The sequence below is a fragment of the Photinus pyralis genome, unplaced genomic scaffold, assembly GCF_008802855.1.
Source record: "Photinus pyralis isolate 1611_PpyrPB1 unplaced genomic scaffold, Ppyr1.3 Ppyr1.4_LG2, whole genome shotgun sequence".
In the NCBI taxonomy this organism is placed as follows: domain Eukaryota; kingdom Metazoa; phylum Arthropoda; class Insecta; order Coleoptera; family Lampyridae; genus Photinus; species Photinus pyralis.
Window position 1 is genome coordinate 41,497,642 of NW_022170403.1, and position 17,718 is coordinate 41,515,359.

The window sequence follows — 17,718 nt, forward strand, 5'->3', positions numbered from 1 at the left end:
GAGCTTTCCAACGACTATCACATATGGGGGGTCACTATTTAAGATTTAAAAGTTGGGGTGGCTGGGGCGCAGGGGTTGGAGGGGGTGCGTTGACAACTATGTAGTTGTGATTCCCCCTCCGAATTACCGAAACGGATTTTGATTTTTTAAAATATCTCGTTTATTTACTAAGACATGGGGGGTGGTAAGTTTTCAAATTGCCACCCTATATATTGTTAAAGTTTGCGTAATTTTAAAGTCATTTGCAAAAAAACTAGAATTTTTTATCCACCATAGCTATACATGGTGTTAATTAATTAAGTGCCGATAATACAGGGTGTGAATCCTCGGGTGATTTTAAGGAGAAAAGTTTATATCAACATATGTCCTAAACCTATTAGTTTTTGAGCTACAGGGTGTTAAAATTTTAAGAAAAAAATGAGTTTATTATATTATTTATATGTATTGTTTTTCCCTATGTCTACTTTCAAAAAACAAAATATCTTCTGAGGGCGCCTAATTTTATGCATCCAACATAACTTTTTAGAACAAATAAACATCTCACTGTCATATTACTTAGTTTGAATATTGTTGCTTTGAGTTAACAGACAATAAATCTCTTACGCTCCTTAAACTGTTACCGGCACTATAACAATTGACAATATCAACTTCTTTTCCAGTTGAATACATATCACACGAACGAATATAAAAATACAGAAGCCAAAGCAACGATATTCAAATTAATTAATGTAACAGCCAGATCTTAATTTGTTTTAAGAAGTCATTTTGGTTGCATAAAATTAGGCGCCCTTCAGAAGAAATTTTGTCTTTTGAAAGTAAACATAGGGAAAAACAATATACATAAATCCCTACGTCTACTTCTTAATAAATAGCACTGTATAACAATAATATCCAAGTGGTTCATATGTTACATTACTCTTGTGCAGATGAAGCGAATTTTTAAACTGAAATAGCTTAGTAATTAATTGGATTATAAGGTAGTAGCATGCTTACTGTTTACCTGCTTGGTAGATGACTAATGGGGAGAGGGTCATTACACATAAGCATTTAAAGGCCGTCTGGAATACTACTAAAAATCGCGCTATACAGGGTGTCACCCTCAAAAATGTAGTGAAAATTGCATTTTTTCCTCAGCAATCGTGAGAGTTACAAAGACTGGATATTATGATACTTGAAATAACCCATTATACCCACAGTCACGCACAATCTACATATTTATTATTTTAATATCATTTAATTATCAAATTAATTCGAAGTATCGTAATATTGATTAGAATGCTAAAATACTTAATGTAAATGTTTTTTTTGTTAAATCATACGATATCAGTTAAAAGATAATAAAAAAATATCTCTTTAGTCATGTCAAAATTCAATATAGGACATATTTTTCAAAATAAAGTTTTTGTTACATTATCCTATTTCAATAACTACCATCTCGAATTTGGTTTTGGCATCGTTTTTATGTTTGTCGTATCGAAATGAGCATTTTGTCGTAACATTTTAGAATTATTGAGATATTTTTGGGGAATTTTGGCAATCGACTATTTCCAGTTTTTTTCAGACTTTTAATCGGGTCCGAATTTTAAAATCTTCTAGGTGGAATTTTAATGAACACAAAGAATTGCAAAACATTGTCTAATTATTCTTATCTTTATCTTTACTAATACCATTGATGTTTTGTTCTTTCTTTTTTTCTGTGGTGTGCCACAAGATTTTTGATACTCCGTGGTTTGTCTTTTTATGGTTACATTGGATATCAATTTTCCATCGACAATTGTTGCTTCATATACAGGGTGTTTTTTTGGGAGCTTTAGTTAAACGTTTCTGGGAAAGTAAAATAGGTAGGTTTTTGAAAATTTGTACTTAGGAGTTACTCTGAAGGCCGAATCGATGTAAAATATTTTCAAAATGGCCGTACTTCCGGTAACACCGGAAGTAGATAGTAACTTCGTTATTTTAAATGGCAACCCCTATTTTTTATTGGATTTTTGGATTCTACGTGAAATTTCAATTCTTGTGATACCCATATGTCGATATCTGCCATTTATGGTTTTTAAGTTATTTTGACTTTAAGAAAAAAATGGCGGATGCAGATGGTACCTTGATAATTGATTACTTGCAAACGGTTGTAGTCATGGCAACCTATTTTTATCAGTGCATAGAGAATGAATAGGGCTTTCTTTTAGTGCACTTAAAAAAAAGTTAAGTTGCGTACGACCGCCCCTCTGGAGATCCAAATTTATGCAACTTCAAAGACTCAACACTCAGTTTTTTTTTTAATGGAATGGCCATTTCCTTACTATTGCATGGGATAAAGAATCGAAATGGGCATATTTTGATATTACATGTTCCTATAGCTATCTTAACAGTTTGTGACTTATTCCCATTTTATTGAATTGACACTATTTTTTTCGGATTTTCTTTTTAGTAGTCGGCCATGATTTTATAACAATCGAATTTTAAACAAATCTAGTGACACTAATCCGTCACCTACTGTTATAGGTTAATATAAGTTTTTCAAAAATCGAAAAATGTCTGGCAGTGGTTTCACCTATTTTGGAATTTAATTGTTATTTATGGTGAAATGGACAGAATCGCGGCACATGCTTGCCGTACATTCATTCGAACACTGGAACGAAATTGTATGAATTTTGGAAATGTTGTATCCCCAAATGCACTACAAACCGTTGAAGCACAAGTGATACAAAGCTCTACAAGAGAATATTTAAGAAAATGAATTGAATTGCAAATGCAAGAGTAACAAAATAAATTCAATGCAAAATATAAAAAACTTCGTTGAAACATTTTTGGTATGGAATTGTTGCTAGAACAGATATCACATTACCTCTCTTAATTTTCAGACTTATACGTTGTTTAAGAAATTCAGTTGAACGACTCTTTCTAGATTTTTCAAAAATTTTCTGTCCTATATCCTTAACAAAAAACTTATTTATTAATGAATTATTTAGACTAGAATCAATGATATTAACAAATCGATTCCTTGATTTGTTTAAAATTCGATTGTTATAAAATCATGGCCAACTACTAAAACGAAAATGCGAAAAAAATCGCATCAATTCCTAAATCAATTCAATGAAATGGGAATAAATCAGAAACTGTTAAAGATAGCTATAGGAACATGTAATATCAAAATATGCCATTTTCGATTCTCTATCTAATGCAATAATAAGAACAGGGTCATTCCATTTAAAAAAACTGAGTTCATAGAGTTTAAAGTTTCTTACATTTGGATCTCCATAGGTGCGGTTGTACGCAACTTAACTTTTTTTTAAGTACACTAAAAGAAAGCCCTATTCATTCTCTATGCACTGATAAAAATGGGTTGCCATGACTACAACCGTTTTCAAGTAATCAATTATCAAGGTACCATCTGCATCCGCCATTTTTTTTCTTAAAGTCAAAATAACTTAAAAACCATAAATGGCAGATATCGACATATTGGTATCAAAAGAATTAAAATTTCACGTAGAATCCAAAAATCCAATAAAAAAATAGGGGTTTCCATTTAAAATAACGAAGTTACTATCTACTTCCGGTGTTTCTGGAAGTGCGGCCATTTTGAAAATATTTTACATCGATTCGGCCTTCAGAGTAACTCCTAAGTACAACATTTCAAAAACCTACCTATTTTACTGTCCCAGAAACGTTTAACTAAAGCTCCCAAAAAAACACCCTGTATAGTTATGCCTCTTATTTAAGAGGTATGTATATTTTAGGGTATCAAAGAGAGGGGTTACCTTTGATTTCGTTTATGGTATCAACTAATGTGAGTTCAAATTCAAATTTAAGGACCAGCTTAAGTTTCGGGGACGCTTTACCTACAGTGGCACCACGCTCAGACAGTCCCTGACAGGGCGTGTCCGAGGGCGCTAGAAATTTAGACCGTACATTCTGATGCAAAATTTAAACACTAAGGGAATTAAATACCTTATCAGATCGTAGATCCAAGCTATATGCGTCTTGAAAAAGACGAGTTTATATAAAACTGGAGACGGAAAACGTAAAAAAAAGCAAATACAAGAAGCAAAGTGTAAACTAAAATAACGTGAAACGTCAACTGTCAAAACCAAATAATTAATAATTATGGCGCGGAATGTATCGCGTCGTTTTGCAGACTTTCTATTGGCCAGCCTGAATTATTTCAAAATTAGTTCGCATATTTTCCGGGGCTTTTCTGAGCATGGTGGCACTGTACAATTCTGTTGACGTACGAGCGTGTAACCTTGGGTAAAATTCATTGTTGTCTGCGAGTGCCAACACCTTTAATATATCTTCCACCTGATGATAACGAGCGATCATTTTCTGGAGTTGGGTCACCGGGTCATTAACGAGATTTGATATCGGGATTCGATCTTCAACAAAGAGACAACTTTAGTAACTCTTTAGTGTATTAGTTAATAACTATTTCGCCCTTCTGGAATGATATCACATTCAAGTAATTTTTTAACATTATAGTACCTATTTAATAACTTTGCTATCTCGGTTAAGTTATGATCGAGTTTGAAACGTGAATGTTGTTGGAGTCCACCATTTCCTTCTGGAGTGGTTGGCCAATTAAGTATCGTACTTGTTATAGAAGCATATTACGAGTAGAGCGAGGCCCTTCGGGCATTATTCAACTAATTATATACCAAGCTCTGCCGCTTAGGAGGTTTTCTTTTCATTATATGTTTTATTTGTACTTGGCCCTATGCGTGTGAATTTTTACCAAAATATCAATTTATTTATTGGGGGTTTTGTTAAACTGGGGAATTTCAATTGTACATTGAAGCTACTAAGATTTTTGTTATAATGTTGAATATTTGGGGAAGTATTTTGTATATTTTTGTGTTACGGTATCCCATTGTGGAGAGAATGTTTATTTTTTCCATTTGTTTGAATAAACTAGTATTTCTTTTGGTACCTAAATTGATTTGTACTGTTTTTACTACCCTCGTATTTTCTCAAGTTCATACGGGGAGAGTTAAGATAGAAATTGAGTGGCGCTCAACCATTGGTAAGTGCAACGAAGGACGAAGATCAAATACCCAGAACGAATTGCCGCTGTGACAGATCTCAAGCTTGTATTTTCTTGTTTAGCTAGTTGATCACTGTTAATTTTTACGCACAAAAAATGGAAATTTCATCACAAATCTGCTGAGAACAAGCACCAGTGACTATGTGGCATTGAACTGACTTGAAAATGTGGGTGGGTATATGGACATTAAGGTGTCATCATAGAAAAAAAAATTAATGCACAAATTGAGAGCACTCGGCACAAATTAATGCATTAAGGAGTTTTGGGTTCTTGAATTTGAACTTAATGCACGTGTATGGAACTCAAGTCAAAAACTCGCAAATGGTGTAGAAGCACAAACTATTATCGATACGAGCAAATTGTACCATTATGTTGTAAATCTGAAACTAATTTTGAATTTAGAATAATATTAGGTTTCGTTGTAAAAATACGGATCACTGTAGTTGTATCGGTCATACATTTAATTTAATTTTAGCCGCCCCCTAAAATTACGGGACTATTAATGTGATCGCCATGACACTTGCAAATGAATTGCTAACAGTATCTTTTTTGCATACATTCTTGTAAAAGCCGTCATATATGTATAGATGCGATAGTTTAACTGTTTTAAATTTATTAGTTGGGGTTTAAAAGTAGACGCCACAGGTGATCCCTAGAGTAACACATGGTATATCAAGGTCTCACGTATGCGGTCGTAGTTGCATGTTCGTTAGCAGTTATTTTGAACGCTTCCAGTTGGTGCTAGTTAGTAAAACTCGTATATTAGTAATTATCGAAGATCCATCAGTACGTACTTCAATTCCAAATTCTCTCAACAAGCATAGGGTATTGTTAATTCTTCTTTTTTTTCGTTTGCACCATTAGACTGTAACGAATGAACGCTTACCACCGGCATTGACCAGTATATCTACTGTAGCACGATCCTCGTGCACATTGTGCCGAGCAGGTTCTCACACAGGGTTACATCTAGTCGCCCAAGTTTTTGTTCGTATCTTCCGCAGGATGCTTTTATAACAGCAGCGTTGCTCCGCTGCAACTGGAGGCAAGAATGCCATCAAGCCATTATATTCAGTGTTTTTTCCTTGCAACTGAAGTTTTTATGGTAGAATCGTTGTCAATACTTAGAGATGTGTCTATTCGCTATTCCATGGCATGGTATAACTAAGACACGACCTAAATAATATCAGTCATGGTTATTATAATTATTTTCATGCGGTACTATCGCGAGCTAAATATCTTCATAATAATTGAGATTTACGTTACGTTCAAATTTAATCATCTGTAACATCTCAATCTCGTACAATTTCATCGCTTTTCTTTTTAAGCGAATGAGCTCATTCTCCTTAATTGAGGACTACCGTGTAAGTTGGTAATAAACTACGACCACCAAAAATACGAAGCCTGCGATCACCTAATAATTAGGACTTCTCTGTGAAGGAAGTTAATAATATCTTAGTGACTTTTGACAGTCAATTTCAATTTGGACCAGTCATTAAGAGAAGAACAAAAATTGCTGTAGTTATACGATGATTACTGAAGGAATGTCAACTTCTGAGCAGCTGGTATCTAAAAATCTAAATTCACTTTTTTTTATTTAGGTGCTGTTATGATTGTGCCAGTAATTTAAAACTTGGTTATCATAGCGCAATGAATTATATAATAAGTATACAGATGTTGCGATTACATTCTCGGGAATAAGAACGGACCAAAAAACGGGGATACAGAATTATAATACTACAGAATGTATATTGAAGATGTTCGCTACATAACGATGCATTTTAATGTAAGTACATATTGTAGCGAATTTTCTAGAACGGTATCTATACTTTCTAGAAGGTCCCCCGCGATTAGAAATGAAAGCGGAAGCGACTCATTCTTTCTGTGATCGGAGCTCAGATGAGCTTACGTTAGGAGCTCTAACATTGGCTACAAAGTACAAGGGTCCTGGGTTCGAATCCCAGGTAAGGCATGGCTGTTTGTGATTGTATAGTGGGTTGAGTGGGAAGAGTAGCAAATTGCTAACACTCCGCCCACTGTAAAATAAAGGCAATAAAAAAAATATTAAAAAAAAATATTATGCAATCCTTCGAGATTTGTCGAGAACCGTTTTGTTTGTTATTTAAGCAAGTTGAAATGCGCTTAAATAAAGATTTAAATAAATCACGTATTAAATGTACGTTTAACTAGATCTAGAGAGCCATCTTACAACCCAAAGACGTAAGAGTAGGTTGAGGACTGTGAAATGAGAGTTTTAGCGCATTTTACCAAATGAGAAAGAGAGTTATTGTAGACATTTTGTTCGCCCGTTTAATAGTTTCTCAAACCACTTGTAACTGGACTTGAATTTAAATGACTTCCGTTTTTTAAATTACTACATACTTTTCAAATATTTGTACGTTTTTCCAAATTAAGGTCCGTTGTTTACTACACTTAAAAGTGGTTTCGTTGCGTTTTTGTTTGTATGTGTCAGTTTGATGGTGATTTTGTTTTCGCTGGATCCGCGATTTTATTGTTTGCTTTTGGATTTTTCACGTCATCATAATTGAAACACCCTTACATTCTGAAGGTATTTGGGTATCCATTAGCCATTAATGCACGGGGGGAGGGGGGGGGGAAAGAAATATTAATATACTCGGTTATAGGAAAGATAGTTTGCAACCATAAGTATAATTTAAGAGATAAATAGCAAGCAGGAGGTAGAAATATTCAACATGTTTTGTAATAATAATTAAGTGGCAGAGCAAAGCGATGCAAGCTTTATAGGGAATCGATGGTGTCCGTCTGTCCGTGAACACGATAACTGTCAAACGCTTGACCCTGTTCGGTTCAAACTTTGCACAGTTGACATATAGGTAACCCGCTTATTCAAAATAGGTCAAATCCAATGACCCCGTAGGGTCACACCATGGTGCTCTGCCGTTTTGTTAGATCTACTTTAGGGGTTTATTTGTAATATTTTGTCGATTTCAGATTATATCATTATACTATATTATATTACATGATCGATTATATATATCCATTATTACAGCCGGCCCGTGTATCGCAGTTCAGTTGAAACTGGACTGTGATGCTAAGGGTCCCTGGTTCGAATCCAGGTTCGGGCATGAATATTTGGAAATGTATAGTGGGGTTGGGTTGGTAGAGCAGCCTTGGTTGAAACCGTGCCCACTCAAAAATAAAGGCAAATAAATAAATAAATAAGAATATCAATAAATAATAAGAAAATAAAAAAGAAAGAAGAGGAAATATCACGACATTTAGAGACAGTTGACATCAAACCATATGAACTTAACGGCCCTACGTTCATGCTACAAAAAGAAGACACCCGTTACTACCAGTATTCGCCTGTGCGGTGCTATTAGGATACCATTTTCAGACTGAGAATGACTCCCAAAAAATCCTTTTTCATGAATTCAACAAGCCTTTTTTTTGACATCATACAAGATATGACAGGATAACTTCTCATACTGTAACGACAGTTTCAATTTGTTTTCCAAATTTCACATATGAGTAAAATTGCATACATGCCGTTATATACGGATAGTAGGTGCCAGGCAAGTTAACGATAAACATGGGCGCGTGAGGATTTATTACCATAGCAACGGACCTCGTCGCGGTTCCGTGCAGCCAAGATGAAAATTGCATTATAAACAAAATATGTTGATCGGTTATTGGTGAAAAAGGGATGCCAGTCTCCAAAATTTCGTTGGTTCCGTTGATGGCGTAATATAAATAGTAAAGTGCACAGCGAACAGAAGAGATTCGTGGCGTCTTTGAAAGTGTCCTCGCGAATTTAATAGTCGCGAGAGAGATCGATAGCGTCTTTGAAAGTGTACATTTCACCTACGTGTTTAAATAGTTACTAAAAGCAGATTTACTTTAAAAGTGAATAACTAGCAGTCGAGTGGCTACAGCTTGTGTTCAAAACTCTGTAAGCGATTAATTGTGAAATTAATATCACTAGTACGAACATATTGACCCAAATCTTTGACCTGGTGATGGTGGCCGTTGTTTGAATGCTAAGGGCCCTGAGTTACATTTTGGATCCTAATTGCCAATGCTGCTTTTGTCCATCTTCTAATCTAAAGGAGCTACGCTACAAGTGGGCGGGGTTTCAGCCAGGGGCTGCTCTATCAAACCAACCCACTATACATTTACAAATATACATGCCCGAACCCGGATTCGAACCTGGGACCGCAGTCAAGCTTCAACGTAACTGCGCCACACAGGCCGGAAACATATCTCGACTATACTAAAAGTTATTCAAAAGTTAAAAACGGATTTTAATTTTTTACGTTGATTTCACTGGTGCATGTAGATATTGATAAGGGTGGACAATTGGTACTTCTTTCAAGTAATAACTGTAGAATAAAATGAAAATGTACAGTTTTACAGCGCTACAGAAATTGAACAGAGTGTCGAAGTTGAAAATTGTTTTTGTTGGTAGGATACAATAAACAACAAAACGAAAATAAAGTAAAAGTGGAATAAGTAATCAATTCCCCATGGGACACTGGATGTTCAACTATCACTTGCGCCCTCTTTATCTAGACCAGTTAATTATACAGAATAGAGTAAAATATAAATTACAGTCTGAGGGAAATAAAATATGGAGCATCAGCATCACTGTACCGGGTGTCCTGTTCTGGTTGAGACTGCAAGCTCTCAGCTTGCGGTTTTCACGACTCTGTGCCACTTTTTTTGTGAAATTTAATAACATAAACAGGATCGATCTAACTGCGTTTCTTTCTGAGATACAAGGGGAAATCGAAAAGTTTGACCCATGTAAGATAGAAAAAGGGTAAAAACTGGCTATTTTAGATATTTTTACGTAAATTCAGCGGCATAGTAAAAAAAATTTTGGATCATCGTTTCTGAGATTTGACCCAAAGTTGGTATTTTTGATATACAACGCCCTGTATATCTTAAGGTCAATTTTTTGCATTCTTTTTCCTGATTATTGATATATCACAACCCTGATATGTCTGTCTGTCTGTCTGAGTCACAAAAGCTCCAGAACTACACCACTCACAAACTTGGTATTGGTGTCATTCGATCAGAAATTAAAAATTATTTCGTGTTTGCATTCTCGTTAACGCATTAAATGTCCATTAAGGGCTATTAAAATCGAAAAATCAAATTTGAACGTGCACTCTTCGCCTCTTGCTCACAAGCGGCTTAACGATTTTTTTTTACATTTTAAGTCTTTTCAAATAATTCGTGGAGATTTTGTATTTTTTTATTGCATCCATGATAAGTAAGGCCAATCAATAAAATTGACGAAGTATGTCATTTCAAAATTCTGAAAAATATGAAATAATATAAGTTGTGCTACATCAATGTAAATCAGGAAAAAGAATGAAAACTATTGACGTTCAGATATACAGGGTGTTTAGTTTAAAAAATACCAACTTTGAGTCTAATCTCAGAAACGGTGGTTAGGAAGTTTTTACCTATTTTCTATCTTACATGGATACCTAGCAAGATGTGGCAACGTCCTGAAAAGTCAAGTTTTTCGTTTTCACCCTGTATTCCAGAAAGAAACGTACTACGTAGTTAGACTGATTCTGTTTGGGGCATTAGAAGTTTCACACAAAAGTGGCACAGGGTCGTGAAAGTCGCAAGTCTCTATCTTTAGAAACAGCTGAGATACACTGCAGTGTCAAACAAAATTGGACACATTATAATTCAAGGGCGGTCAAACATTTGAAATGTACGCTAAATCACATGTTGAACAAGACAAAGATAAGTAATTTTGTTTTTTTTTTTTGTTTCAGGTACACATAGTTACTAGATGTTCGTAAAAGTTGGGTAAGTGATGTAATTACTGTCTCGAAAAATTATAATGGAAGAATAACAGTAGCATTACAAAGTAGGTAATGGATAATCAATTACTGTACCGGCACATAAGAAGGTGTGAGCGAGCTATGTGCAGATGGCCAATTTAGAGGAGCCAACTGGCTCCGTGGTGCACTAGTAGGTACAAGTAATAGAAAATGAATAGTGGGAATGCGTCATCTTTCGCCTTCTAAGTAACAGATAGCTAAAGAATGGAACTCCGAGGAGTTCCTTGATCAGCTAAACCGGTTAAGGTTTTGTAAAAATTTTTGTGATATCAGACAGGCAATTTTTTGTGGCAACCGTCAAAGCGATCTGACCTGAACAATTATTGAGCGCATGTTAGTTTTTTAAATTATTTGTGCAGCAAGCCTTACCAAAACCTTGAACAACGTCTAGAAAGACGACTGAATAGTAATCTTTGTCCTCTAACGATTGGCTTATTTTACGATGAACTTGTTCTGTGGTGGTATGGTCCCTCTAAACCCGAACTGGTGATCTGATATCAAAAGCCCTAAAGTTATAGATTTAGATTAAGTTCATTAATAATGTTTGGAGTTACATTACTAAGAAATACCTTAACAAATTCGGAATGTATTTATACAGACGCCGCGCCGAGGTATTTTGGTTACATGCAAATGTGTATACTTAAACGTTAAAAGTTGATATTTAAAAAAAAACACTAACGTGATTTGCTTCAAATGACGTTTTTTTTTAGTTATTACCAAGACTTAAAGGTGGTTACCATGAAGAAAAAAAGGCATTAAGTCCATGGGTGCTGCTAGTCAGTGATATAGGTACGATTTGCAACGTTTGTACTTCGTTCACCTGAAAAACATATCATTACGTCCGGCAAAAGTTTGAAAAAGAGTCACTCAAAAACTATAATTAATAGAATGAAGTGATTTATTCGAGCACATAAGAAGGGATTAGCGATTAGCTCTAGCATTTGAAAGCAGATTAACGATAATGTACGAGAACCAATACTTAATTAAGGAAATCCAAAAAGTTATTGTGACATTTAAATTTTATTACTGGCAGTATATAAAATTACTACTAACTAATCCTCTGCAAATTTTGATAAGTTTCGTTTGTGTTTTTAATCAAACGCGGGATTATTTGAATTGATGTGTTGCTGTTCTGAAGTGACATACTGTTCGAATAAATTTGGGGCTCTAAAAACGAAGCAAACTTTTGTAAACGCAGATTTTTAATTCATGCAAGTTAAAGAAATTGTTGTTTTGATTTTTGGTCACTTTTTGAGACCCACATTTGCTGGCGCGCAGCATTTGCTAAATTGCTACTTTAGTGCATGTGACGATGTTGAATGTGTAAAATCTAGAATAGTACGACTACAACATCTCTTCCCAAACGAATACCATTGCCATCTATGATAAACACCAGGATAAACGATAGCCAAAATCGGTTCTTTTCTTATATATTTAAATATTTCGGAAACGTCGCGACTTATTTAAAAAAATGCTGCCACCCAGTGAAATATATCAAGTGAAAGCTTTAACAAGTGAAGTAATTAAATTTTATTTCAGAAACTTCACTCCTTGACACTCAGACATCCAGTAAGATCAGTGCAAAAATACCGATTTTGATAACCTTTTGATACAAACGCACGAGGACATGGAAAATCCATCAACGGATATCAAGCTACTTCCAGCGTTTTTTTTTTAAATGCAATCAGCACCGTATATAACGATTTTGACACGCTAAAAATTGGAAACTCGAAAATCAACGAACGTAGCTAGTGCTTAATTGAATCTACCTCATTGTTTTAAAGTTTGTTTCCATTGCCGAATCTTCCGTTCCGAAAAATCACGGCCAATCGCACGAGAGCACCAGACAAACTTTGAATAAATCCCCCAACTCTTAATGTACGTTCTTCAAAATACCATGTATTGAGATACAAAACCATTGTCAATTACCGTTTTCAGAAAGTCCGGTTTCGAATGGTCTCGACCGGCTTCACGTGAGGAGTGAAAAGATTTTAGATAAACCTACCATATTTCAAATGAAAACGGTGATAAATAAGGTCATGATTTTACCAAAATGCATAATGGTCAGCAAAAAAGCATCAAATTCCCTTTTTCGACATCGAAAGAATGAATTTGAGCGTTTTTCTTAATAAATGGGTATGCGGTGCCTAGCGCGACGCAGCATAGGGTTTTCAATGGTAATTTCTTTATAGCCAATTACTAGCTCCCCTAATTATTTTAGAGCAAAAGTCTAAATACGTTTTTTTAGAGAAAGAAATACTGCATTTGTTCATGCGATTACTTATAATTTTCCGTTTTTCAAAACCGTAGAAATCCACAAAATAAAAAGTTACATTTTTATAAATCAGTGATGCTTTGGAATCTTTTAACAAACTACAAGTGCATCGCATCTAAGTTGTCGTTGTTTGACGTCGAACGATAATCGTATTTAATTCTATTTCAACTAACTGACGCAAGAAAAAGCGTCTATGGGTTTTTTAGAGAATGTATGCTGCATCTGCATCAGATACTATTTGTGTATCATTTTCCGGAACCAGAGTACATAATCGAAGAAAAAGAAATTGATTTGAGGAAGACTTATATTCGGATTTTCCGCTACTGCAGCCAAAACGTTGAATGTATTGTCGTTTTCCTGATGGTTTTGACGGACATTTTGAACGTTATTGCACTTGCAGTGATTTAACACTGTTCCTGTTCTTTGAAACTTGCGCACAATTCTGTCTACTGTGGTACTGCTTGGAATCGGTCGATTGGGTTACTTCACAGTAAATAAAGGACGTTACTTGGCGGGCATAAAACAACTTTAACATTTCCTCTTTCTCTTCAGTTAAATACATGATAAACAATTTTATGATTAACTAATTTATAAACAAGTATAAATTTAATATACGTCAAAGGCAAATAATAAAAAGTTATCTGTTTTTTTAGCTAATTCCAAGGCATATCTGATTTATTGTAAAATGAACCTTTTTATTTTGTCGATTTCTACGGTTTTGAAAAACGGAAAATTATGAGTAATAGTATGAACAGATGCAGTATTTTTTTCTCTGAAAAAAACGTATTTAGACTTTTGCTCTAAAATAATTAGGGGAGCTAGTAATTGACTATAAAGAAATTACCATTGAAATTCCTATGCTGCGGCGCGCTAGGCACCACCCTGTATACAAGTTGAAAACTTTGAGCAAAAACCTAAATACGAAAAACGTTCAAATTCATAGACTGAAAACTCATCTCGTTTTTCAACAGGTTAGTCAATTAAATTTTTTGCATAGTTATCTAATTACCGGGCTTTTTTTGTCAAAAAATCGTATGGAAACTGGTACTTTTGTTCACGATTTTCTATGAACAGTAGCATTAAATTTTGATACAAAATAGCGAATGTCAATGATATTATCCAGTTATGAGTTATCGTGCACACGGACAGACAGACAGACAGACAGCAATACAAAATTATAAACAATGTCGAGGATCGTTAATAATGAGAAATACAACTGAAAATGAACTAATTCGTATATCATTAGATAAAGAAAAAAAATCTTCTTTCGATTGGTGTCATTATAAACCCGCTAAGACCTAAATTATCATGGGGAGCAACGATCTGCAAAAACCTTTTTCTCATGTTAATTATTTATGTTCGTTTTTGAAATACTTTTATTTTATGCCGGTGTATATAATAATTTAGAGGTACTTTTAGCAGAGCAGTGCAGCAGCTGCGCTCGGAAAAGCGTACCTTCCAGCGTGTCTACCGAGACCTTAGCAACATCACGCGATCGGCAGACCATTTTTTTTTGGTTTCCTATGACATCAACTTTCTCCAAAAAAAATTTCATCTTTGTAGAAATAAGTTCAATCGAATAATTTTTTCATTCATAGAAATGAGGCATGTACATATTTATTAACATGTTCAGAACATTGTTGCAAACTTAGGCAACACCGCCGACGCGGTAGACTACCGTTTTGTTTACTTGTACTATCAAAACAATAAAATGGCAGAATATCAGCTTTGTGGAAATGAGTGCACAAAAAATGTCGCTGCCTCCTGGAGTATAAGGTAGAGAGTAGGCATCCTCAACAAAAAAAATTAGTTTAGGTTTAGCATTATCGTTCCTTTTTAGGGCTCTAAAGAATCAACGGGTACCGAAGATGAAGATTCGTCAAGTGAAGAAGAAGCCGATGCTGCAGAAGTGGAACCAGTCCAAGGGCAACCGTCAGAACACCCGGATCAAAAACCGGCTGCTCAAAAGGAGACCGAGGCGGGCGCCGAAATTTCCGCCTTAGTCAACTATATACAACCGGTTCATTTTTCCAGTTTTGAAAACGCAGAAAGTAAGTGGTGCGTCGAATTCGAAGCAGTTATTTACTTTGTTTGCAGAAAAAAATCGCAGCTACGAAATGTCGTCGTTTGACGAAAAGCAAGCCACTACGCTTTTAAAAGAGAAACCGATCGAATTCGTAAATTACAACAAATTCCAGCTGAGCAGAGTCTATCCCGCGGGTACTCGATTCGACTCCTCCAACTTCATGCCGCAAGTCTTTTGGAATGCGGGCTGCCAGTTGGTCGCGTTAAACTTTCAAACCTTGGATTTAGCGATGCAACTAAACTTGGGAATATTCGAATACAATTATCGTACGGGTTATTTACTAAAGCCGGAATTTATGCGTCGCAAAGATAGAAGGTTGGATCCGTTCGCGGAGTCGACCGTCGACGGTATTATAGCCGGTACCGTCAAAATATCTGTGATATCGGGTCAGTTTCTCACTGACAAAAGGGTCGGAACTTACGTAGAGGTGGACATGTACGGTCTACCCGCCGATACAGTTAGAAAGAAGTTTCGTACAAAAATTATACCCAATAACGGGATCAATCCCTTGTACGATGAAGAACCTTTCGTGTTCAAGAAAGTTGTGCTTCCCGAATTAGCTTCCATTCGTTTAGCCGCTTACGAGGAATCGGGTAAACTCATCGGTCATCGGATTCTTCCTGTCGTCGGGCTGTGTCCCGGTTATCGTCACGTGAATTTAAGAACTGAGCTAGGTCAGCCTTTACCGTTATGCAGTTTGTTCCTTTTAATAGTCGTTAAAGACTACGTTCCTGATGGGTTATCCGATTTTGCCGAAGCTCTCGCAAACCCCATTAAATACCAAAGTGATCTGGAAAAAAGGTCGCGGCAGTTAGCCGTTCTCACGGACGACATGGAGGCGCCCACTGGTACTAAAGACGAGCAAAAAAAAGACGCGACCGCGAAAACGACGCAAGAATTAACTAGCAACGGTAGTCCCTCGCCGCGCCCCACTTTAACTAGCGGCGTCGGTTCGTCCATTGACTTAGTCACGGAGACCGACGTGCCCGTGACTAACGCCCCTCCAGTCTCTGCCACGTTGGTGGAGCAGAATTCGATTACAAAACCGCCCGAGATACTGTGCGTCGAGGAAATAGTAGCCGAACCTTTAGACAAAATTTTAGAAAACAAATTAGTTAAGGAAAAGAAATTAGAGTTAGAAAAGAAATTGGAGACGTTGAGAAAGAAACACGAGAAGAAGAAGGCGACCTTACAGTCACAAAAGTCCACGTCCGAAACGGGGGAGAAAATCTCAAAATTAATGAATATAAAATTGGTGAAGAGACTTTCAAGCAAAAACATGTAAGTATGAGTGGGCGTGTGAACAGTTTTGTTTTTTATTGAGATTGTTTAACAGCCCGTTTGTGTGGATTAACTTTTGAGCGTTTGCGAGTTGTGTATTATGGAAATGTTCCATGAAACGTTTGCCTATAACCCTTGAAGGAGTGCGTAAAAAACAAAACTGTAACCGAATTTTCATATTTTCAGTTTCCAAGGTGGTCGAGCGACCATCTTAAATCATTCTTTCTTTCTTAGAGTAACCGGAGTTTTCTCGACAGAATCTACTAGCGCAGAACCACTAACTAGCGTTGCAGACGGACCGGAGAGTAGCGCGAACGCGGAGCCCGAGCGACCCACGCTTCCGCGCAGCACGTCCGAACGTTTGCTCGCCGCCAATCGTGAGTTCGTCACGCAGGAGAAGGAGCTGCGCGAGAAGTACCACGAGATTATATATAGCATAGCGGAGAAAGTTATGCGTACATCTCAGGCGAATCAGTTTAAACTGTTAAAGGTAGGTCGCGGCGGAACCGAGGTTACGGTAAGCAGAACCATTATGCGTAATAGGCGTATGTTGTCCCAAAGTAAAAGAAGTGAAAAAGTCCTTCTGCTATTGACGGAAGACTACGGAGCCCATTTGTGACCGTTCATGGGCAAAATTCAAACTATTGAAACGCAACATCGCATATTACAACCCTCCCAGTACACCCCGACGCTAGTATCTGGTAAAAGTCTGGCTTGCTCAGTATGCGAGAGGTTAGTTCAGAAGTTTTTTTACAAGCTAGGCTAGTTATCCAAAATTGATCAAAAGCCAGTCCAGCTTGTAGTATACTTAACCCCCAGGTTCTACGCTAACTTCACACTACAAGAACTCGGAAAAAGTCAACCCCCTCAACGTTTAAAAGTGACCACCCAAATGACTATTCCCTCTAAAACTAAACAAGATCCCGCTTAAATTTGAAAAGTTGCACGTGATAAAACATCTAAGGCAGAGCCCCCTTATGTTAGTTGTAGACAACGCTTTGACCTGAAGCACAGTAGGGAAGGAACGTTAAATAAAACACTGAAATTGTGACAAGTTTGTTTAATAATGATCGCAATGATTAAGATTGGAAATTTAAGTCCAAAATAAATTACATTGCAAAAATAAAGTTTGAAAATGGTAGTTCACCGAATAAAAATAGAAATAGGCTGGGGAAAAAAAGAACTTACCAAT

At 36.2% G+C, this 17,718-nt stretch overlaps 1 protein-coding gene across 1 annotated transcript; it reads left to right on the plus strand.

Annotated features, from left to right (window-relative positions):
- Positions 1-14,910: 14,910 nt before the first annotated feature.
- On the plus strand, positions 14,911-17,477 carry LOC116164018 (1-phosphatidylinositol 4,5-bisphosphate phosphodiesterase classes I and II-like). Its single transcript, XM_031478145.1, has 4 exons — positions 14,911-14,928; positions 15,000-15,210; positions 15,257-16,526; positions 16,761-17,477. The coding sequence occupies exons 1-4, from the start codon at positions 14,911-14,913 to the stop codon at positions 17,143-17,145; spliced, it is 1,884 nt and encodes a 627-aa protein (XP_031334005.1). The 3' UTR covers positions 17,146-17,477.
- Positions 17,478-17,718: the final 241 nt, after the last annotated feature.

What these genes read in the sequence shown, in the direction of transcription:
- LOC116164018 (XM_031478145.1), top strand. An exon ending in CAGTTTTGAAAACGCAGAAA is followed by an intron (nt 15,211 to 15,256) that starts GTAAGTGGTGCG and finishes CTTTGTTTGCAG; the next exon opens with AAAAAAATCGCAGCTACGAA. An exon ending in AGACTTTCAAGCAAAAACAT is followed by an intron (nt 16,527 to 16,760) that starts GTAAGTATGAGT and finishes TTTCTTTCTTAG; the next exon opens with AGTAACCGGAGTTTTCTCGA.